Source organism: Mycteria americana, chromosome 6, assembly GCF_035582795.1.
Source record: "Mycteria americana isolate JAX WOST 10 ecotype Jacksonville Zoo and Gardens chromosome 6, USCA_MyAme_1.0, whole genome shotgun sequence".
Taxonomy (NCBI): Eukaryota; Metazoa; Chordata; class Aves; order Ciconiiformes; family Ciconiidae; genus Mycteria; species Mycteria americana.
The window spans coordinates 67,838,583-67,862,431 of record NC_134370.1 but is presented as its reverse complement, the minus strand read 5'-3'; the positions used below and the strand labels follow the sequence as shown (position 1 = coordinate 67,862,431).

At 48.1% G+C, this 23,849-nt stretch overlaps 1 protein-coding gene across 1 annotated transcript in view; it reads left to right on the top strand.

Moving 5' to 3' along the window:
• IGDCC4 (immunoglobulin superfamily DCC subclass member 4) overlaps window positions 1–23,516 on the top strand; it is a 97,909-nt gene extending 74,393 nt beyond the window's left edge. The window contains exons 9-20 of the mRNA XM_075506362.1: window positions 560–697; window positions 2,171–2,344; window positions 3,042–3,275; window positions 8,234–8,341; window positions 9,112–9,295; window positions 9,985–10,112; window positions 11,053–11,223; window positions 11,757–11,894; window positions 12,398–12,503; window positions 13,537–13,771; window positions 20,861–21,025; window positions 22,886–23,516. Of these exons, the coding sequence (XP_075362477.1) occupies window positions 560–697; window positions 2,171–2,344; window positions 3,042–3,275; window positions 8,234–8,341; window positions 9,112–9,295; window positions 9,985–10,112; window positions 11,053–11,223; window positions 11,757–11,894; window positions 12,398–12,503; window positions 13,537–13,771; window positions 20,861–21,025; window positions 22,886–23,416 (2,312 nt within the window). The 3' untranslated portion in view covers window positions 23,417–23,516. The remainder of the gene's footprint in view (window positions 1–559; window positions 698–2,170; window positions 2,345–3,041; window positions 3,276–8,233; window positions 8,342–9,111; window positions 9,296–9,984; window positions 10,113–11,052; window positions 11,224–11,756; window positions 11,895–12,397; window positions 12,504–13,536; window positions 13,772–20,860; window positions 21,026–22,885) is intronic.
• The last annotated feature ends 333 nt before the right edge of the window (window positions 23,517–23,849 follow it).

The window sequence follows — 23,849 nt, the reverse complement described above, 5'->3', positions numbered from 1 at the left end:
GCTATGCTGCAGGGTGCATTATGTGCTTTTAATACTCCTGACATAGTGAACTGCGTAGTCCCACGTGTATGTGTCTGAAGCCTGAAAAGCTGAGTTGAAAGCATGAAAGCTGCCTGCAGCACAGAGCTGTGATTCTCAAGGGAATGGAGATTCCCAGACTGAAGTCTGGATCTATGAGCCATTTCCTTTAGTGTCTCCTTTGTGCTCTACAGTACAGCGTAGGCTGATTAGCTGGTCTGTGCTAACCTGCCCGGTTTGCAGTGGACACAGGGTCACTTCATTTTGCTTCCCTAGAGGGTAGTGTGGTGTGGCCAGCAGGCTTTGATCAGCCTGTTCAAGCAGAGCAGCCCACCGTCTCCCCTCCCCAGGCACCCTGCCGATGATCTGAGCTGGTGAAGAGCTGCGGGGTCTTGGTTTCCCCCGTGACAGACAGCATGTCACCAGCGGCTGCGCAGGGCCAAGACCAGCTAGTTGCCTCCAGCCAACTGAGAGAGCTGGCAGAGATGTGTTGTGGTCTTGTCCTGGTCTTTGCTGACTTCCCATTGTTGCTTCTGCCCAGTTCCTAGTGCTGCCCCTCAGCTGTCCCTGTCGAGCATGACTCCTGGTGACATCCGTGTGACATGGCTGCCTCCTCCTCCAGAGCTGAGCAATGGCAGGATAACAAAGTACAAGATCGACTACTGCACCCTCAAAGAAGGTGAGGGAAACCCCTTTGGGGGGGGTTGTGTCTTCTGCTCCAGCAGTGTTAACAGCGTGTCATGTCGAGGGGAGGAGGTACAAGGCTGAAAACGGATAAACCCCTTTTCACCCAAGGGCTGTTCACCCGAACAGCCCTCTCTTAGCCTGGCTCTGCTGGTGGTGATCACAGCAGTGCCAGTGCTGTGCTACTTCACACGACTTCAAGGTGCCTTTTTCTGTGATTGCGGAGGAGCCTGTGTCCCCAGGGGAATGGCCTGACGCTTGCGTGTTTGCGCTGCCCCATGAACGTCTGCATGAGCAATCCTTTGGTGCCATATGCACCGTGTGTTTTGCGGGAAGAGCTTTATGCTGGTTGGGGAAGAAGGCTAAATGCATTTGATTCCTTTAAAATGGAGTCTAATCAGTGATCCTTGTGGGGAAAAAAGCAAGTATCCTGACCAGGCTGTGTTGCTCTATTGCTGAGTTTTATCCACTTCTATTTATATTGTCAGACACTCTTAAGAAGCCTTCAGCAGGGATGGGTAACGTTTCCCTATGCTGGATGCGGCTGTTCCAATTCCACGTGTACTTGCTTTGCAAGTCCTTTTGGGTATTTGCTCTTAAAACCGTCAAAGCTCTGCAGCTTCTCACTTCCCAGGGTCATGATTCTTACTAAGAGAAGGATGGGGAGTGCGATGAAGTGCTGGACATGTTCCCATGTGTTTGATCTGGATTAATAGTCTGCACTGTGACTTCTGGCTCTTGTTTTTTGCCCTGAGCCTGCACGTGGCTCTGTGGCATCGTAAAACCTTGGAAATGTTTGCAGTCCAGGAATCACACTCAGCAATACGCTGTTACGTAGCAGGGACAGTGCTCCCAGATGAGATTACGCCAGGTGAAGCTGAAAAGCAAGACCTCTGCATTCACCAAACAGGCAATATGAATCTTCAGCAAGACCAATTAGTTGTTACAGTGAAAATCCCAGGCCATTCTCAGTTTAAATTTCCTGTTACCTCCCTTATGAACTTGGGTGGGCTGAAGAGGGAGCGATAAAACCTCAGTCGGGTGTGGGTGAAGGTGTGAATTTTGCAGAAAGCAGGGCTGCTGGAGAGTTCTGGTTCAAATTAACGTGAGGATTTAAATACAGCAATGAGCAGCACTGGAACGTACCATCAGCTACCATCAGCTGTGCTCGTGTTCTGCCATCACATCAGCAGCAGGAAGGTTTCTGACAGCTTCCCTCCAGGCAGGCTCAGTGGTGCTGAAGGCAACCTGCAGTTTTGAATGTGATGAAGGGGGTTGTCAGTCAGGGTATCTGCTCTGCCCAGTCTTTAGTTCGAGTTTTTCCTGGTGGCATGAGATAGCACTGGGCAAAACCGAGTCAGCCCAGGGCGTGCGGACCACATGGGGGTAGCTAGGCTTTTTGGCTGCTCAGTTGTATTTTCCTTTAACTGGGAAAACCATGTTTTCAACGGTGTTGCCTTGGTTCCAGCAGATCAGGTTACCTCCATTGAAGTGGGTGGAAATGAGACACAAATCACTCTCTACTCTCTCCATCCCAACAAAGTATACAAAGTTCGCATCGCAGCTAGCACCAGCGTGGGCTATGGGGCCCCTTCTGAGTGGACCCAGCATCGGACTCCTGATAGAGACAACCAGACGCACGGTAGGAGGCTGGGTGTTGTCTGGGATTCGGGATGGGATTTGCAGGACATTGGGGAACTTGAGGCATGATTGGAGATGTTTGCTTTCGTTAGGAAATTATAACCATTGGTTTTGGTTAGACCAAAGTACCCACCTTTATCTTTCTGTTGAGCAGCCCCTGTATGTTAGGGCTCTGAGCAACCTGATCTAGTTCACTGCTCACTGCAGGGGGGCTGGACTAGGTGACCCTTAAAGCTCCCTTCCAACCCAAACTATTCTATGATTCTATGTCTTGCTGCTTCCCTGGGTAGTTGGCCTTTCCTCCCTCCATGCGCAGCTGTGAAAACTCTTAAAAAAGAAAGAAACAAACAAACAAACCCAAACCCCAATGTTATGACATTTGGGAGTGGATAGACAATTCTGCCAAGCAGAGCTAAGCCCAAGCCAGACTATAGCAGTGGTTAAAGATGGTGTTATCTCAGAATACATTGAGAAATTACCATAGTGGCTTTGTGACATTGTTTTTTCCTGTAGCACCCGGCTGGTAATATAAACGGCAGAGCATAACTGTACCACTCTGTCAGACAGTGGAGACATCCCACTCACAGGACAGCCTCTCCTCACATCCCTCCCTCACTGTCGAGGACAGGGAGGATTCAGTAGAGCAGGGAAATGGAGACAAGTGGCTGAACATTTTTCTCGTCTTGTTGTTCTTCTAGTTCCATTTGCCCCGACAGAATTAAAAGTCCGAGCGAAGATGGAGTCTCTCCTGATAACATGGCAGCCCCCAGCCAACCACGCCCAGATATCTGGCTACAAGCTCTACTACCGAGAAGTGGGCCCAGAGGAGTCCAGCGATGAAAGCCCTTTGGATGGTGCTGAAGATGAGAGCTGGGACGTAGGACCCATAAAACTAAAGAAGAAAGTGAAGCAGTACGAGCTGACTCGACTAGGTTAGCTGGTTACATCTTCTTAGCAGTTGGTGTGGAAAGCTAGGGTCTGTCTCTTGCACTTTGTAGCAGTCCCGGGATGCTTCCAAGAGGTTCAGTTATCTGCTTGGCTGCAGGTACATAGGGTCAGGACTGTGTGAGCTGAACTCTTTTAAGAGTTTTTAAAAAAAATTATTATTTTTTTTTTTTTAAATAATCACCTAAAATAATTTCTGGAGTGGAGCTCTTGGGGCTTGTTTTAAGCAGAGTTTAAAAAACAGAAATTTTTTGACGCCATTGTAGCAAGGATTGTATTTTTAACCAAGGGCCACTAACATACTTAGTATACACTAGTAAGTGGATCTGAATCAATTTGTGGTTTTTATTGTGTCACTCTAAAGAGCGCCTAGATTAAAATCTCCGGTCAGGACAATGATCTCTCCTTCCCTATGTATTTCTAAGAAGATCCATAATTGCATGCTATTTGAAATCTCTCTGTATTAAAATGCAGAGATGGGTTAATTCATAGCATGCTAACTTTGGGTCAGTACTCTCCTCCACCTCCCCATAAGGGAAAAGGGATAGAAGAATGAGTGTCCATGGCTGGAGAACAAGTCTGCACCACAGTCAGATCTGCCTGCCTGGCTAACTGTGCTCGGTGTTTCCCATAAGGAGTTATGTTTCTAACATCTGATCGTACCAATTAGTTGATTTGCCCATTGATACAGGATGGAGAGAGAGAAGAGAATCGTGGCAGATGCATCCTTGAAACAGGATTCTGCTTCTTAAGAGTTCTTCCATCCCCCACTTCATGCTTCGTCCCTGTTGCTGCCCAGTGAGCTGAGACTGCAGGGCGAGTGTTTCTCGTGCTGGTTCATCTTACACGTCTAGCATATATATTATGCATGGTGTAGAGGTCAGGCTGCAGCACCTGGAAAGACAGTTTGTGTCATCGCTAAGTAGGTTTCCAGCCATGTTGCAGCCATCCTGCCACTGAGAGGGTGTTAACAGTTATGAGTTTCTCTGAAGAATTCAGGTCTGTAATTATTGCACTGAGGAAACCACATGTGAACATCATCACGCGCTGCACTAACTACTGGCAAGTCAGTTAGCAGAGGAGCTCAGGAGTGGGCTCAATTGGTTCCAAATGCTCTGGCATGATGATGCTGAGAAGGCTGCTTGTTCTTCTGTAATTACTTCCTTAAATTTGGGCATCCATCAAGCCCTAATGGTTTCCTTATGATTTGGCAGTTGTGTATTGGCTATCATTGTGTCAGGAAGAGTTTCGAGTTTCTTCCAGCCGTGGATGTTCTCTTTTCTCCCCCTTATACTGTTGAATGACGTGCTCCTGCATGCGTACAGTAAAGGAAGGGATCAGGAATCTGGCTGTATGGAGAAAGGCAGGGGGTCTGGACATGAAACAAGGAGGAGGAGTGGTTGTGATTTAGAAGGGTTTAGTTTTACAGCGGCGAGCTACCCTGCGCAGGTACTTACATCTGCATTAAGGGCCTTGTAGGCAGAGCGGGTAGCAGTCTCAGGAAAGGTTGGCAGCCCTAACATGATCTACGCTGCTGCACATTGGCTGATAGGGAATCAGCTGGGGGGGTTTCTCAGCTCATGCGTGTCTGCCTGGGAAGCACAGCAGTGGAAACCTCTCCTAAGATCCCTCTGTAACAACAACCAAACAAAATACCCAACACTGTCTCTTGGGAGTATCTCTTGACATCAGGGTAAGGGGGCTGCATGTGGTGAATGGAGCTGTCTGGTGGGAGAGTGAGATTTGCCCAGGCTGGCCCATGGGAGGTGGGCTGCTGAAGAGGTGTCATGGCTGAAACTGCAAATTGGGTCAAGAGCTTGAAGAGGTAAGGTGTCAGGAAATCCCAGGGTTAGGCACTGGGAATACAAGGCTCTGGCTCAGACATGGTTGCATACCATGTCAGTGCAAACAAGATCCATGTTCCCCATTGGAGGCTACGTATTGCTGCAGCACCGTCACTACATGCCCCTTAGCTCCACATCTCCGCAGTGTGAGTGAAGCCAACACTCTGCCTCTTGTCTTGGTTTGGGGTGTGGCCTGAGAGACAAAACCCCTGTCCTGCTGCTTGTTCCTGCGTAGCTTGATTTTGATTTCCTGATTTTCTTTGGTTTTTTTCCAGGAGCACAGCAGGGCAAGAGGGGAAGCACTTTGTGGGGAGACAGCTCCTTTCAAGGCGTGCCTTGGACAGAGGTGGATAGGTGTGCAGAAAGCAGCTTTGGACAGAGCTTCTTGAGCACAGTTACTCTTTATTCACAGCGATAGCACAACTGTTACACCAGCAAAGAGCCCTGCCCATGTTTTCCTCCCCTAGCTGCCTGTTATCTCAGGCTGTGTTTTATGCTGCAGTAAGGACCCTTGTGCTGGTCCGGTGCAACATTCTTGCTTTGTCTTCTCTTGCACTGGTCCTGCTACTAAAATGGTGCCAGCTTTGTCCACCACCTCTTTGCTATCCTGCAGGCTTCCTCATCCTTTGCCTTACCCCCAACATCTGGCTTCTTGATTTTGCCTTTGGTAATGTCCCAGCTATCTCCATTTGAGCTGTCTGAAATCAAAGAATGCTTTTCTCCCATGCTCGTGCTAACCTCTGGAGCAAAGCATGTCTCCTTAGAGTGATATCACTAATGGCACACCTTGTATCTTGCCTGAGAGTTATGTGCTGAAATCCTGTGAGAGAGGTGGGCAGCTGTTCAAAGGCACATAAGAAATGCAGCAATTTCATGAGCCCACAAAATCAAAAGGAAGTTGTCCTGAATCACCAGGAGGGCTTTTCCCTGAGAAATTCTCATTCATTTCCATCTACATTCCAGCAGTTAGTCTCTGTAATGGTGTGCAACTACCAGAGCCATAATTTACATGAAAAATAAATGGTGAGGATCTGATCCTGTCTTCCACATTCCCATGAAGGAAGAGTGCATTCTTCTCGGAGTGACTCCCTGGAGATCAGGGTATTTTCCCACTTACAGGAAAGTATGGTGTATGGCATCGGGCCAGCATGAACACCTTGAAAAACTGAATAAAACAACGTATTTAGCATATTGGATATATTATGCAGTCATCCAGATTAGTGATTCGAAATGATCTGGACTAGATTATTCTGCTTATATTTAATGTATGATGGAATGCAGTGAAATACATCTGTTTTCATGCTGCCTACTAGCTTCTTGACAGCTTGATAGAGCTTTATGTCTGCATGTTCTAAGAGGTTGAACATCTGGGCCTGTGTATAAAAATTGAAGCCAAGCCTCTGACTGAGAAATCCAAAATAACCCTATTTTCAGAATGTGAATTGCTTGATCTTGTAGTAGAGTTCCTCTGGCTTCATGTGTAAGTGGCTGCTGTATTGATCCTACCCAGGGATGGAGATGGAGGACTTGTCCTTTCCTTCACTTCATTCTCCAGCAGGAGCTGCCCACAGCTGCATCACATCTGTGAGCGCTTCCTCATGGTTTTGGATCGCATCATCCGCGATGAGCTCGTGTCCCAGTGAAGCCCAGCCAAATGCTCAGGCAGGAGGCGGAGTGTGTGTGCTGGCGAGAGACAGGCTGTGGGGTTCTTTGTTCCACCAAGCCTGTGGTCCCAGCCATTTGGAAGTTGAGTGCCCTTTGGTCTCATCCCCCTTTTGTGGGTTTGAAATGTTTTCCTGTGGCTGGAGAGTGTGGAAATGCAGATCAGGCTGCCTTGGAGGCAGACAAAACTCTGTTTGCTTTTGGGATTCTTTCAGGGAGAAAAATGTGGCTGAACTGTTTTTATATTCTGAGCGCGAACATGTGTTGTGGAGTAGAGAAAGCCTTTGGTAATTGGTACCATTAGCCTCTGGGAGTGTAATCAGCGCAGTCATAATAAAATTGGCATCAATAAGAAAGGTTTTATTCTGCTTACGTTGTCTGGCAAAGAGAGCAGTGATCTATCAGGGCAGGGAATGAACAGGCACGTCCCAAATTAACAAACTTCATCAATGCGCTGCAGCCAAGGCAACCAAAGACTGTCTGAGCTGCTCTCACTGAGCTTCTGAATGGGCTGGCTGCTGAAGGGAGGAGCTGGCGAGTGTCTTATTTGAGAACTCTCTATCTCCCAAGTTGTTTCCTCGGTTAAACATCTCCATTAAAAAAACCCTCAGATGTTACTTAACACAGCAGAGGAGTATTTCAGCTGATGAAAGGCCAGAGGAAAGAGGGAAGTGAATTTTGGACCAGGGCAGCTTGGAGACAGAGCACCCTGTCCTGCAGCTCAGTTTGGGTCCAAATGTGAGGTTCCCCATAGAGTGCATGGCTGTTTGATGGGAAGAGTGTGTAATGAGGACCCTCAGGTTTCTGGTGTGGGTTTTGTATGTGCTGTTGCTTTTCTAATTGCAAATCAAGAAACTCTGCTGGGAAGGCAAAATAGTCACCATACAACAAAAGCTGCCATTGCCTTAACAGGGCATGTGAGGACTTGCTGGAAGGAAGATCCTCACAACAGTGAATAAATCAGAAAGGACTTTAGAAATTGGAGGTGCATTTTGGAGAGGACAGGGTGTCCTCACTCCTTAAGAACGCAGTGCATCCACTTCCATGGGGCAGAGAGAGGAATTGTCATGAATACATTTCTTTAGGAGTTTGCAAGGGAGAAAGATCAGGAGATCCTGAGATCATGTCCTACAGGCCATGACACTGGTTAACCCTTGGTGGCTGGGGCAAGTCCATTTGCTGCGCATAATTTCTGTAAAAAGTGAGGGGAGAACTACAGAGTAGCTGTGATGGTACGTACACCAGTTGTGAGACAGTATTTGAATGTGGAAAGCCTGTAAGTGGAAGAGGGACTCCCTGCTGTATTTTAGCAGATACAACTCTGTTCAAGCTGCTTTCTTGGATGGTGAGAAAAGCTGGTCAGATCAAAGAAAACTTGTCTAACTGGGGATGGTTGGTAACAGAAATAACCCCAGACAAACCTTGATTGATTTTTCCAGCTCCTGGGAAACTCTATGAGGTGAAGCTGGTGGCATTCAATAAGCACGAAGATGGTTATGCAGCGGTTTGGAAGGGCAAAACAGAAAAGGCACCTGCAACAGCAGTAGGTGAGGAATGCCCTTCATTTGTTGTCTGTCTCTTCTGCTTGGCATGTGGCTTCAAAGGAAGGGTAGAAGTAAAGTTACAGAAGATGAACTTGAAGAACAATATGAAATGGGGAAGGTCCCAATATAAGGAAACTCCCTTTGACAGTCATTGCAAATTACATTGGAGGAATTCTCTTGGGAAGGAGAGAAAGGAGTAAAATATTCCCCTTCTCATTAGAGTTGTTCTTATACTGGGTGTGGATGGCCTTCACCGTGTTCTCTCTGGCCCTGTTAGTGGCTCAGGGATGGTCTTGGAAATGCCAAATAACCTGGGTTTCATCTGTTACGTTATAAAGATTGGAGAATGTGAATTAGCAGCGTGCCAGGCTTTTTGCAGTGTTATAAAGTAAAAGCTCTGAAGACCTAGGCTCCATTCTCAGCTCTGCCAGTCTGTTGTGGGATGGTGAACAGTCTAGGCTCCTCCTTACCCTGGTGTGGGCCTGTCAGGCGGGTAGCTTTGAAGCTGGCCTCCTGTGCTGCACAGCAGTACACCACCACCTTGGTGTGTGGATTCTCACTGTGATCTTTCCCACACATGAGGAAAAGCGTGGGCCGCTGCATGCACAGAAGGGCTAAGCCGGGCGTCTAGGTTTACGGTGGAGGTCAGCATATCAGTGCAGGCTCCACAACCTAGGCCTGTTTTATTCTGTTTTCTGTGTCCATGATGGCTGTCCCTTGCCTTCCTGTCATGTATGTCTCCACGTCTCTTTTCTCTTTGTCTTGCACCACAGATCCCCCTGTGCAGAAGGGTCCTCCGCTGCCTCCAGTCCAAGTCTATGCAGAGTCCAACAGCTCAACTTCCATATGGCTCAGGTGGAAGAAACCTGACTTCACAACAGTCAAAATTGTCAACTACACTGTGCGCTTCAGCCCCTGGGGCCTGAAAAACGCCTCTCTTGTTACGTACTACACCAGGTAAAGAAGGATGCTAAGGGTTCATCTGCCCTGTATTGCTCATGCCAGAAATAAACACAGGGCAGGAGGAGCCTGCATGAAAGTTCCAGTACTGAGCAAAATCCTGGGTGTTTCACATGCTGGAAATGTCTTCCTTGGTTACAGATACATTTAGAACTGCTGAAATGTGGCACTGGGACTTGTCTCTGACTTGAATACCAAGGGATCATTTACTGGCTGGTCTCTACATCTTTTCTGCTCTGGTTGGACCTTACATGCTTGTGTCCCTGTTAGTAACATAGCCAGGTGCATTTATGGCCAGTCTCAAAGCATTCATGATTTATGAGATGGTCCTCACAAGTTTGGTTTAAAAATTGCTAGAGTTTAAGCAGTTATAATAATTTGGGGATGTATTTTAAATCTGGATTCCTGTGCAGGTTTTCAGCCTATAGCCAGGCTGTGTTTTCAAACTTTTCTCTGCAAGTGCATCAGAAATGGTCCTGGAGGCTGGGAACCTACTTTGCTCTGTATCTGGGAGCTGAGTGGTCTTGCATTCACATGACTGCAGGAGATGAAGCTTTAGGTGAAAAATCAAATAGTGTAAGAGTTAGGATAATCTCTTACAGTGTTCCTGGTAAGGTATCAAGGTGACAGTGGGTGGGAGAACCATCTAGTGTTCATGGCCTTGTGAATGTGTCCTCTTTCGGCAGCTCGGATGAAGACATTCTCATTAGTGGGTTGAAGCCCTACACCAGGTATGAGTTTGCCGTGCAGTCCAATGGTGTTGGCATTGATGGGCCATTCGGCAGCGTGGTGGAGCGGTTCACCCTTCCTGACCGTGAGTATTTATGGGAATTGAATCCTGATTTCTCCTGGCTCTCCCTGAATCTCTATCAAATCCCTCCTAATGTGCCTCTGAGAGATGTTGGATCACCTCTAAGCTATGATGCCCCTGAGTACATGCTGAGAGCCGCTAAGCATCCCAGTGGCTTTCCCAAGCCCGTTAAAGGAGTGCTGCTTTGTAAATAGAGAGAAACGTGTAAAGAGAATTGGGGCAACGATTGCTGTTACTGTGGGGTTGCCTCTGGGTTCAGAGAAATCCCGTTTGTTAGAGAGAGGTGATAATGCATCGCTGAGGCGCTAGGTCCTCCCCAGTGCTGAATGTCACTGTCAGAACAAGAGTGCCTTGCCCAGCCTGGTTTTCCAATAAGACCTCCACCTCTTAGCTTCAGGCCTGGTGAAGGCTGAGAGGCAGAGATGATCCCAGGAGCTGTGGTGGGTTAGCTCCTTACTCTGTGACAGCTCCTCCCGTATTCAGCTTCACAGAGCTGCAGCAATGGCCTTTGGAGCTCTTGTGTGTCCTGCCCCTAGCTGGGACTAGTTGCAGTGCAAGCAGGGCTTTGGGGAAGACGGAGGAGAAAGCAACAACGAGCGAGGGTGTGCTGGAAGTATTCTCTCAAAGATGAGCAATGTTGCACAGCCTCAAACTGAGCTGCATGGCTTCATCAGCACTGTCACTTTTCCCTTTACTGGTTGGCCATGATGCACAAGTCCTGCCCTGTATGGGGCTCAGCAGCCTCCTCTCTGTGTTCTCCACAGCTTGTTTGGATGAGGTGTCAGGCCACCCAGGTTGTCCATCATTTCATGCTTGCAAACATGGCTGTGGCACCGCTGAGAAGCGTTCAGAGAAGGCACAGAGCAGTTGTCATGGCCTGCAGGTTGAATGCTCTCCTCCTATGTTCTGCTGTTCATGCTGGATCTTTACTTGTCTCTGCCAGGTCCCTCAACTCCTCCATCTGACCTGCGGCTGCACCCGCTCAACCCCTACGCTGTCCAGGTGCACTGGTGCCCCCCTGTCGAGCCCAACGGTATCATTGTGGAGTACCTCATCCTGTATAACGCCAACAATACACAGCCAGATGACATGTGGACCTTGCTGACGCGAGAAGGTGAGCCCCCTCGAGGTACTGTAATACCCCACCAGGCCCTCCTCCTCCTGCCTGCTTCCCTGCCTACGGAGCCCTGGTTGGTCAGTCCTGCTGCCCTGATTTTTGCCTCACTTTGAGCACATACAAATAAACATTCAGGAGCTCATGCTGCCAGCTTTCGTGGAGCATATGCTGGGCCTTGCTTCTGGTCATGTGGGAGAGTCCAGGGACACGACTGCTGAGAGACATGAAATCATACATGTCTAGGGCTGAAATAGCCATTATCATCCAGCAAACATCCTGCAGATACAGGCTGGCAGCCAGTAATTCCTAGCAGAACGTATGCCAGCAGCACCACGAGCAGTCTGTATCATCAGCTCTTTAAGCAGCAGGTGCATTAATACTGAAGAGGTCTGTGAGTTACCTCTTAGAGCTCATGACACAAAATCCCTCACTTCTGAGGATCCAACAGAATTCCACTGCTGCTTTGCTGCAGCCTCTGAATACTCTTGAAACTGCACATTTTAAACCTCTTCTGACTTGCTTTTGATCAGGAAATATCTTCAGCACTGAAGTGCATGGCCTGGAAAGCGATACCAGATATTTCTTCAAGATGGGAGCAAAGACAGTCGTGGGATCTGGTCCCTATTCAAACGTTAAGGATGTGCACACCCTCCGGGAGAAGTTGTCTGGTATGAATTTCCCCTTTGTCCCGGTGCAGGAAGCGAGTTGCGTTGCTGAAGACCGCTATTTATCAGCAGTAGCATTTCTGTTTGCCAAGCAATTGCCTGATGTCACCGCGCAGGATGCGAGATACGACTGCGTGTAGGCCAGTGCAGAGGATCACGGCAGAGTCCTCAGATGTGCAGCTCCACAGGCCTCGGGCAGCTCCAGAACCCATCCCACAGCCGAACTTCATCTCTTTTCCCCATCCCAGCTCCTATGGAAGGGCGCGTGCAACCTCCATCTTGCTCCCTTTCTGTTAGACCTGTGTAGCGTGAAATTAATGAATGTGCATAGATGCCGGTTTGCTTTAAGCTGCTCTAAATCGTCACTGCCAAGTAATCTTCTTCCTTTATGTGTATAGAGGCATCAGCTATTGGTTTTAGTGAAGCTGCTGCTTCTCTGAACATAAGATACTTTGTACCTTCTTCCTGCTAGCAGCTGAAATGATGTACCTGTCCTTCCCTACTAGATGTTCTGGATATCCACTCTGTCACGGGAATCATTGTGGGAGTCTGCCTGGGGCTGCTCTGCATACTCTTCTGCATGTGTGCCAGCTTCCGCAACAGCAAGCAGAGGTAGGTGTCACCTCGCCTTTGCAGGAGGTAGAGGAGGCTGATGTGGAAGGAGACAAAATACACTGTGAGCTATTTCCCCGCGTTCAGCTAGGCTGTTTGGGATGCGGCGTATGACATCAGTTAATACAAAGATGGAGTCTTGGGAGTGCTAGCTGGCTAAGGAACATATTTAGTATATGTTTCACTGATTTATTTTCTCAGTTGTTTCTCTTTAATTTGCATTGTTAGACTAATAGGGTTTTTTTCAGAGAAAGAAAAAAAAAAAAGAAAAGGGAAAAGCCACTATTTGCCGGATTATTACCTGTGTCTGTTAGTGTGGGCAGTATTTTGCTTCTGAGGTTGGACAGCTCTAAGGATGTTTGGAAAGGGTTTGTTAACTTCCAGTTGGGAAAGTGATGAAAGACTTCCCAGTGAGTGACAGGCTGCTTTAAGGAGGATTGGACTCAGCCCAAAGCCCCCTGCTATCCCAGGGGTCTGAATCCAGCCACAAGCATTTCGAAAGTCCCTGATCAGAAACCAGCTTAGTTGTCAAGAAGAGCTTTGAGCTGGTGGCAGATCTCAGGACTAGGAACAAGCAACTTCTGGAGTCTCATCCTAACCTAGCCACTAAACTTTTCTGTCCTGTTGCATCTCTTATCTGTAAAGCAGAGATGACAGGAGTGACACAACTCTGCATGGGCAGGGGTTAGAGAGCGCTTGCTCTAGTGCTGGGACTCGTGTTGTCTGCTGCCATTGTGATCCACTGGTGAGAGGAGGGCTCTGCATCCAGCACCATGCTTTGTATGAGCTCTAGGATTAGTGAAGGTGGTGAAGAGATGCATCTGGGGAGAGGCTACTGCAGCAAAGCTGTTACCGTAGGATGTGGATAGAGGATCCCCTTCCTCAGGAGCGTCAGGGCAGGGGCTTGGGCCTGGTCGCTTCCACAAGGACAGGCTGTGTGGCCCAGGGGGATCACTTTGGCAGTCTGTGGCTGTTTGGGACAGAGGAGAGTGAGGCTCATGAGAGATGTCAGCTCTTGCTTGTTTTCCCTCAGGGAGGCCCTGCCAGGCCTGGATTCCCAGGCAGCCAACAACCACACTTACTACCACCGGAGCAGGCAAGGGGTGGCAGCTCCCAGTGCCACCTTGGACTCACATGAGCTGGAGTCCCTCATGTCCCCACTCCCGGAGGATGCACCCGTGCCCCTGGGGGACATCACAGAACTGACAGAAGTGCACAGCCTCATCCACACAAGCCTCCCTGAGGACATCGTCCATGGGAAGAAGAAGGTAAGGACCCATGCCCGTGGTGACTGGGCTTCCACCCTAGGCAAGAGCCTTTGTTTGGTGTGTCGCTGCTGGGAAGCCAGGGTCTGATCCTGTCCTGGCTCTGCAAAGTGCTGGTAGTCTTGGCTGCCGGCTGGTGCTGGGAAGCCATGCATTTCCCTCTCTGTAAGACTGACTGGCTCAGTCTTGGCTGTTTGGGATCCCCGTGCCATCTGCTATCCTTTTTCATCTCCTGGGACAGTGACCCCTCATCCCCAGAGAAGCAGCTACCAAACTTACTGCTGCAGAAAGCCGCGCTATTCCTGTTGCTGTGGCATATAGATGGTGTGAGAAAGTGTGATGTCTAGAGTAGATGCTCTGCCTTCCAGGATACTCTTTTGCTTGCAGTAAAAGGAGCTTTGTCCATAAATAGTGTGTTCACTGGAATACCCTTGAAGATACACAAGAGGTGAAATGGTGTTTTATTTGTGAACCTTATTTTTTGAAGTAGTCTTTTCCTGCCCTGCTTGGTTTGCCTGACATTGCATTGTCTTTCATTCCTCCCTGCCCATTTCCTCTCTCAAGCTTGCCTGAAACATTTCATTCCATTAGGGAACCTTTAATTGGCCTAATTTAGTTAATCTGTTTATGTCTCTCTTTGTGGCCCAGGGAGAGCATGTAAAGTAATTAGGAGGTTCAGTAAAACAAATGCATTGTGAGCGCAAGGGATTTCACGTTTGCATCGACGATGCACTCGTGTCACTGGAGGGAAGGTGAGTTCAGGATACCTGGCTAACCGCGAGACCTGTCCTTACTGCTAGTGGCAGTGCAGGTATGGTCTTTTGGAAACGCAACGTCTTCTCCTGGCTGTAATAGTCCTGTGAGTTGAAGCCGTGCTCTTGGCCATCCCCAACTGCCATGGCAGATCAGTGCTCAGCTGAAGGAGAGGCAGTTTGCAGCCAAGCCGCATCTATGGATTTTGGTGGAATGTAGCTGCCCGTCTGGGCCCAAGCCGAAGAGCGTGAGGAATTTCCTATAGCTCTTTCTGCTAAATAAGGAACAAATGTTTTCGGTGATGGTGACTTACTCTGAGAACAGGTCAGGGTGGGGGGAAGTTCCCTCCCTTGGGAGGCCTTTCTAGGGGCACCATATCCAGATCTCTCTTCTAAAGCAGCAATCCTGTCTGCAAAGGTTTACACAAAGATTTTAACGTGTGCAGAGCTGGGGCTGGAGAGGGCAGTGCCAAGGCCTGGCCGCTCAGGGCTTAGCCTGAGAGCCTGGGGCCCTCAGCATCTGTTGCAGATGCTGGCAGTATCCAGCAGCGGAGTTATGTTCAGAGATCAGAGTTTCAGGGAGAGGGGCGATTCTGGCTGTAGTGTCTCTGCCTCCATAATTGGATGGGGAAAGGCCACTGAGAGTTAAATTCACTGAGGATTTTTGCCAACAGAATAAAGAGCTTGTTTTTTTGACGGATGTGGATAGGGAAGCAAGGATCACTGAGGAGCAGCTGCACGCAGCCACCCGGAGAGCAGCGTTGTCACATGTGCCGACTGGTGAGGATGACCTGGCAGGTGAAGTGGTGGCCGGGAGCAACAGGCTGTTGTTGCTGGGAGTGGGCACTGGAGGGAGATGTGCTCCCACGCAGGAGGCCCTGCTCCCTGCACTGCCCAGTTCCTGCTGGAAGTGCCACCTGAGCCAGCCCTGAACACCGCTGCATCCTCTCTGTACTCTGACATGTATAATCAAGGGTGAAAAGACTCAGGCTAAAAACATCTTTGTGCTGCAGTTGCCAAGAGGCCACATGAGGATGGCGATGTGATTTTTACCTGGCTGGGTGGTCAAGGAGTTGGGCAGGTCTCATGAGAACGGCTGGACCGGTGCACACATGCCTGGTCCCCACAACAGATGTAAATCGCAGTCAGGTGCAGTTGTGAGTGTGTGCATCTCCCTGCTTGTAGACAAAATGCTACTAGCCAAGGCCCAGGGTTTTAGGTTCCTTGGGTTGTCCTGTGTGCTGCAAATAGCTTCTTCCAGCAGCTGTTTAAGCTAGGCTGCCAAAAACCCCCGGGGACCCTGCCTGGAACTGAGTGTTGCCGGGAGCTTTGTACCCTACAGTGACCAGCTGCCTGTGTTGCCTTCTCTTTTATTCTCTCATGCTGTGTGTGGCTGGGGCTGTGAAAACCCATGGCAAGGAATGTGGTAGAGCCACAGGAAGGAGAAAATCCTTGTGGAGGGAAATTCCTGGTCCAGCCTGGCAAGGGGAAGCTCCCCAGGGTGCTCTAGGTCAGCTACTATCACTTGCAGTCCTAGTCAATAAAGAAACAGAGTGAGAAATGTCTCAAGGATCCCTTTTATTTAACAGCATATCATGTCACCACAGAGCTCAGGATGTTGGCTGGGACAGACTTAGCCTGATGCTGCTGTCACTGGTGGCCAGGTTTGTATAGCTGTGATGCCAGGGAACTGGCAGCTCCAGGCCTGTGCCTCTCCGTCCTCAAGTTACACTCCTGAAACCTGTTTTGTGTTGGTTGGGTGGCACTTGCCATTAGCAGTGGCAGTGATAGCTGCTCCCGTGCTTTCAGGCTTTTCATATGGTGGCTCGTTACTTAGCATTTCATGGATTATTCTTTATTGGTTTTATTCTTGTGGCAGCCCAAGGTTCCAGTGGAGATTGGAGGCTCCGTGTTGTTAGGAGATGTACAAATGCAAAGAAGGGACTGTCCCCATGCCATAAGCAGTCAGAAGTGAGTGAATGTCACTTTGCAGGTGTGGGGACTAGAGAACAGTGAGACCAAGGGCAGGAGGACTTTAACAACGCTGAGATTTGAACTGACTCCTGCAAAGAATCGTGGGCAAGGGTTTGGAGAAGTCCCCTTGGTCGTTTTCAAAGTCAAGATCACCAGTTCTTTCAAACGTAGGGCCATGATTCCTCTTGAGCCGTTACAAGTAATGCTGGGGGTGCAGGACGGTGCAAGGGGAAGGTGGGACAGTCTTTGTGCTGCTGGACAGCCCACGGGAGCCGCCTGGCCACCCTGCCCCTGCTTGCAGGACAGCAAGGTGCTGCTGCAGCCGAGCTGTCGGCACGGGGCCCCTCTGGATGGCTGACGGCTCCATTAGGCAGGAGTGTGCTCGGCCATTTAGCATGCCCTTTTCCTTCCTTGCTGCGTGTTTCCCAGTGGTCACACACAAGGATTTGTAAACACACTGACAAGTGATTTTCCTCTCTTACTCTCTGCCCCTTTCAAATGACCCTCAGACTGATGCCCTCAGTAGCCCGTGTTATAAATGACACCGTAATGCACAGGCTGTGGTGACGCAGCTCTGTTTCCCCTGACAGATGGACTGAGGATGATAAAATGGCTCTGCTCCAGGCATCTCTGTCACTGCTGCTTTTGGGCCAAGCAATTCAGGGGGTGGGAGAGGATGTTAAAAAGCATCTGCTTTCCATGGAAGACTTCAGCTTTTCATTGAATGAAGCCAAACCCAAGCGTTTTGGCTTGGAAATGTTTGCTTCTTGCGAGCTGGAACCTTCCTTGCTTGCTGCCCCACTCCTTCCCGGTGGGCCTCCTCCCCATGGGGACTGCGTTTCCCATGAAGCACCCCCGTGACTTGGAGAGCAAACACTGTAATGCATCAGGGAACTTGGATCTACATGGGTCGTTTGTCATTTTCATGTTGAAATTTTTCTGCATGGAAAAAAAGTCCCTATGTTTTCTGAAAAGTCTTAGATGAGAGCTGTGCTCCCGTTGACAGCTAGCAGAGATTCTCCTTTATCTGGTAGGGGAGAGGTCTGTGTTATGTTGCATCTTGTTTAGAGGTGCAGCTGCGGGCAGGGATGCCTGTATGTTTGCATGACATGGAGCTTTCCCACTCCCACCGCCTGCTGTGGTGCCGTTCAGCAATGAATCCTTTCACTCCGCTATGACAACCTTAAAAGCTGGGCACATCTGAAATGTCCCCAGCCTTGTTTTGCACAGGATTTCAAGCTAGTTTAAATAACCATCCTCATAAAACAGGGAAGGTTTCAAGATCAACATTTCCTACATGTTCATTCTCAGCTCATATATTTGCATGAAATCATTACTTGTCACTGAAAAGGTAACATGATCTAGGCACATTTTTACCAGTCGGAGTTTCTATAAAAAGGCTAAAATGAAAAGGCTTGTTTGCTTTGATAAGGATTTAGCTGTAATGGAAACACCTTTTATTGGAAGATGTTTTTATTAGTTTTCATTCTTGTGTTTGCAGTGAACTGACAAAGGGATTTTTCCCTCTTTAAATTAGTATTAGACTGACACTCCTTGCCTTCGTTATTCTATTATAAAAACCAAGAGAACATTTCCTTGTCTTCCTTCAGCCATTCACTAGCCCCCCTCAAGTAGAGAGAAATAGTATCATTTATTACACCAAAAGATACTGCTTAAAAAAGCAGAGAAGCTTTCAGGCACGCAAGACCTTCTTCAGGCCTGTGATGAAAACAGACCTAGAGTTAATTGCTGCTGCCCAACCTTAGAGAATAAGCCCCAAGAGGGATTTTTTTTTCCCCCCTCTCAAACAGAATGTGCTTGAACAACATGTGGGATATAGGCTATGTTGTGTGGCTGATGGTTTTTTCTGTTTGTTGAAAGTTGCAAACTGGTACAAAACAAGTTTGTTCTTCGTTGCAGCCAATTTCAGCCAGAGCTGAACAGGCTGTTCCCAGAGTCATCAAAACCTATGTAAACATGGCAGATTGACATTTCCGCTAACAGATGGTCCATTGGGGATTGCAGTAGAGCTGCCTGTTTCTTTCCATGTTTTTTGGTATTCACAAGATGCCTGCAAGAAGGTTTTCAAGTTTGCTCTGTGTGTGTGTATGCGTATGATGCTCAGATCTTTCTGATGGCAAATATGCATGTAAGCATCTATAATAGGACACACATTTGTGTGCATGTGTGCATATTTGTGTAGGTTCAACGCTGAAATTTCCAGGCAGTATTTGCTCTGTAACGTATGTTCCTTGGAAAAGGCACAGAAGCCATCAGTCAGCGATGTAGCTGCAGAAAGCCTTTCAGATGGCAGCAGAAGCAAATTGAACATGTTCCTTGAGTACTCACATGTAGTGATATTCCTTATTGTGAGCTGTGTGTGATCGCTTGGTTGATTTCTTGCTATTAAAGTGTAGTTTAATGATTGTCCACTTAGAAAGGGAGCAATTAGGGAATACTCTTGGCTCAGAATATATTGCTGAGGATTGCGGAGAGAGGAATGGCAAAGACACTGCCTCCAGCATCCACTTCTAAATTAGCGAATGCTTGATATCCACAGCACTGGACGTCAGTGTTCTGCAGGGTGCTGTCATATAAATGAGGCCCTTTACTACTTGTTTTCTTAAGGTTTGATCCTGAGGCAGCAGCAGCGCTCCTATGACTTGGGGTTGGTGCTGGGATGTAACGCTGCTCTGCCTCCTGCAAGGCGTTGAGCCCCTTTGCTGCTTGAGTCAGGATGGACAGAGGGTGCTCGGGAAAGGCTCAGGCAGCCCTTCGGCGCATACACGAGCGCTTTAATGTGCCTTCTGCCAGCTCCGACAGCACGAGGTAGCATTTGCTTCTTGCTAAATAGCTGACTTAGGAATGCCTGGCTCACATATAACATCTGGTCATGTATTTCTACCTAATTTCCAGCCAGATGGACTGAGGCACAAGGAGGTCAAATGACTCACACAAGGTTAGGCTGATGTCAGAAATCTCCTTGCCGTCTCGGCTGGACTTGTGCTCCGTTGACTGTTGTTGGAATAGATCTGGCCTGTGTAAGTAGCGTCCACTCACGCAGAGCAGAAACCTGGGTTTCTGCTGCCTGACAGTGAGCAATAGGTGATTAGCGGGTTTGAAGAGATGTGCCATATATCTTTACCCTACACAGCCATCATGCTCACACCAGCAGTATTCTGTTGGATATGCACACACGCACACTCGCACAGGATTTTCTCTTCACTTCAGCCTTGCATCTGCCTCTCACTTCTACCCAGGCAACATGTAACATCTGTGGAATGAGCCTAGAGATAACTGGCTCATGTGGTCCTTAAATTTGAGCGTGCGCGTGTGTGTATATATGTATATGTATGTGAGTCAGTAGCAAGGCTGAGCTCAGGTATATGCAGGAGAGCCCAATAAAATCAAAACCTGGAAAGAAAATACTTTTCTGCCTGTGAACTAATAGTCTGAGCTGTTAAATAACTTCAGCTCTTAAAGGCACACATTTCCCATACACAGAGGTGTGCATTCAACAGTTTATTACAAGGGGAAGCTGAGAGAACCCAGAACAAATTGCGTTCAGCCCATATAATTTAATTAGATCTACAAACAAGGTAACACTGGTTGCCCAGGGGATTTAAAGCTGAGCTAAGAATTGCTTGGTGGTCTGTTGCAAAAAAAAATTAAAAAAAATAAGGCCCCCAGTTTTGTGCCTCTCTATGTTGATGGGGAATGGCAGAGTGTTTACCCAAGTCCTAGCTTAGAGCAGGAAATCTGTCTGCACCGCAGAGCGAGCAGTTTAGCATTGTCTTCAGCTCTTACTGGAGCACACGTGCCAGTGCACACAGGTGAGGGTCCTTCTCCATGCCGCAGAGCATTGCTTGTGCCAAAGCAAACACTGTAATCATTCAGCTCCAGATTTCCTCCGTACCTGTTCCTCTCCAGCTTTGCAGTATTTTTCAGGAGGCTCATACTGCTCTGGGTTGTCTGCAGCTTTGCAGGGAGTTGATTTCAGTGGACCTTTAAATGATGTCTTGTGCCATGATATACCTGTCGGCCTCAAAATTTGAGAATCAGTGGAAAGCCCCTTATGCGACCAGTTGTGAACCATCTGGCAACTTTTATCCACTTGCTCTGCATCAGACCATGTAACAGAGCAATAAAGCCTGTTCTAATGCTGCGACTGTGTGAGTCCGTTGCAGCAAGCTTTTTTATTTTGATGCCGTCAGAATGTTCTTCGTATTTAACTTGCGTCTTCTAACACCATGGTATTTTCCCAACTTGCACTTTCCTTTTCAAGCTGCTTCTCATGTCAGGTTTATGAGGATAAGAATCTGTCTGTGATAACTGGATCTTTTCTCCTCCCGCTTTTCTTCTGCAGTCTTCATGGAATAAATCAGCCAACCAGCCCTGGACAAACAGCATAGCCCGATACGGGGACACTATCACAAAAGAGCCTCTCTCTGCTGTGAATGGATCACTGAAGCTCCCTTCCAGTGCGGGACAGAAACTTTTGTTACAAGCTCTGGTTTACGATGCCGTGATGGTGGGTGTCTTCGATGGTTTATTGACTTGTGTATTCTGATGTGTTTTTTCCATTTATGTTCCCCATCTCCCTTTCTCCTTTTTGCAGCACGGGAGAAAATGTTTTCTTCTCTAAGCTAGCTTTAGTTGGCTGATCATGGGCTTTATTTTTTTTTTCCTGGGTATAAGAGTGTATGCCAGTAAGAGTGATGGGATTTGAGTAAAAGCTGTTTGTTTTTTCCAGGCATTGCTCAAAGCCTCAGCTCTCCCTGGTTGTCTGTCTTGACTCCAGCCAGCCCTTGAAAGGCCTGTGCTGTGGGCTTGTTCTTTTGGTGATGGTCAAGTGGGGTCAGACAGCTCGGTTGCCAGCGGGCTTGTGGCAGTCCTGGTTCCTGAGGACCCAGAGCCAGGCACCAGCAGTCTGCTTTGAGTCTTTGCTGTGGCCATGCAGCAAGCAGCCTGCTGAATGAGTTAGGAGCTGCAGTGCTTGGCACATCATTAAGATCTACGGTGTGCTCGCCTGAAGGAGGGATTGCATTTTTGCCTGTAAAAGGAGTCAAAGATCAAGGGCTGATTTAAACTCCTTCTCCAGATAGGGTAGAGCAATTTCCACTGCCCTTGTCTTCTTTATGCGGGTGCACAGATTGGGAGGAAATCCTGTTTCTGATATTGCTTCATTAGAATAAATATGCACTCCCATGTTTGGGAGAGCTTGTATAAGGATCGTGATGTCTGTGCCACAGTCTCAGCAAAGCAAGCTGACACCTGCTTTGATTGATTCTGTACCAGAAGATTTCTTTGGTTATTGTTTTAAAAAGTTCACCCTCTACCCCCAGCAAATACTTTTAAGTAACCTACCTATGTTTCCTTCCTAGACAGTAGTGTGAAAATCAATTATACACAGGATGTAATTAACATTGTGGATAGAGCTAAGACAATGTTTTACAACCCAATTACAGGGCACCGTTTACAGCACAGCTTACCCATCAGGGTTTGTCAAAAAAAGGAGAAAAGTGTTAAAATGTGTAAATGATGCACAAGGTTGGCTTCAACAGAAAGCGCAAATTACATGTAGGATATCACTTCCATACTTTGAATTGTCTTCTTGCTACTAAATCACACTCAGGCCAGAATCTGAGTGCTGATTGCCTAGAGAACTCTTTGTGAGCTTCCAAAATAACGCGTCTGTTAAATTATTGAATGATGATCTAGCAGAATGACCTGCTTGTTAGCCAGATTTCTGGAGACCTGTAGCCTCAACTGCACTTAAACGCTGTGGAGGAGAACCAATTGGTTTCTTTCTGAATTCAAGTGCTTGAATTTCACCAACTGTTGCAAGCTGTGACCAGGGCTCTAACGAACAAACATTTTGTGATATGAAGCCAAAATTAAACCAGGAAAGTGAAGGGAGCCCTGGTATCTAGTCGGAGGTCTGTATCATGAGCTGTCTCAGAAGCCAGTTTCCTAGAGCGCTGCCCGCTCGCCCTCTAGAAATCTGGCCCTTATTATGGAAACAGACTGGTGAGTTTTGAAAACTGTGGTCTTTGACAGAGGCTTGGAGGAATGGTTGCTCCAGCCTGCCAAGAAACTGTGGGCAAATCATTTCACTTCCTTGGGACTTGCTTTCCCAAACGTAAACTAGGAATAACGATCCTGAGGTGATTTGAGATGCTTCTTAAGACTTCAGCCCTGAGAAGCATATCAAGATAATGCTTAATAGAGGTATGTGTACATCCCATTGCACTCTGTGGGATTAAAAAGAAATACGTTTCAGTGCTTGGTTGGGTCACAGCCTCAATTATCGGAATTTCATTTACTTTACCTTCTTTTCTTGTCTTTTTTTTTTTTTTTTTTGTTAACTTTTTCCCCTGTTTGATAACAGAATGAAGCAAAGAAAAGCCACCTGCCAGCCAGCCTCCACCAAGTGGAAGCAGAGGTCATCGTCCATTCTGATTTTTCAGCCTCTGACAGAGACTACGACTCCCAGCTGCATACCCTGGAGAGCGAAGAGACAGAAACTGAGGACCAGGAGCCTGAAGAGTTCCCCTCTGGAGAGCTGCCTCTTCCTGGCTCTCCCAGCACCCAGCAGGACGCTAGCCAAGTGTTGGTGGACTGCAGGGGCAATTCTGAGGTTCAGGCCCAGGACGAGCTGTTATGTACCGACAGAAAGACTAACAAAACAGAGGCCATTTGCACCCGTGGGCTCACCAATGGCTTCCACAGGCACGGGGAAAGTCTGGATTCAGTGAAGAGCGGAGATTTGGACTCCATCCAGGAAGGCAGGGGGGACGTACAGCCAGTCAAGTGCCAATCGCTTTCCCTGGCCCCAGAGGAGGTCCCCCTCTGTAGTAATTCTGGTTTAACCAGTTCATCCTCAGCATCTGAGAACATGGCATGTGTCCACAATCATTAAAGAGTGAACTAATCTGATTTTGATCATGGGAGAGCTAGAAGCACTAGTAAGGGCCTGTCCCTGTGAGGTACTGCGTGCCCTCAACTCACTGAGCCCAGCAGGAGCTAAGAAGGTGCAGCATCTCACCAGAACAGGATTCGGACCTGTCAGCTGTACATATTGCCTTCAAGAAATCAGTAGGTATAGACTGGTAAGGGCCCATCTTCTTCCCACTGAAGCTGATGAGTAACTTGGCTTTCGTGGGAGCAGGATTGAGCCATCTGCCAAAGTCTGACGTGAAACCACGGCTAGAACAGAGCCTTCTGCGTTAGACTGGGGCTGTCACTTCGCGGTAGTCCTCGAGGCGGCTGGCAAGACGTCTTTTAATGCTGGGAAGAGGCAGGGTACACCAAGCGATTCTTCTCAACTGTCTCTTCACCAGAGAGCGCCTTGG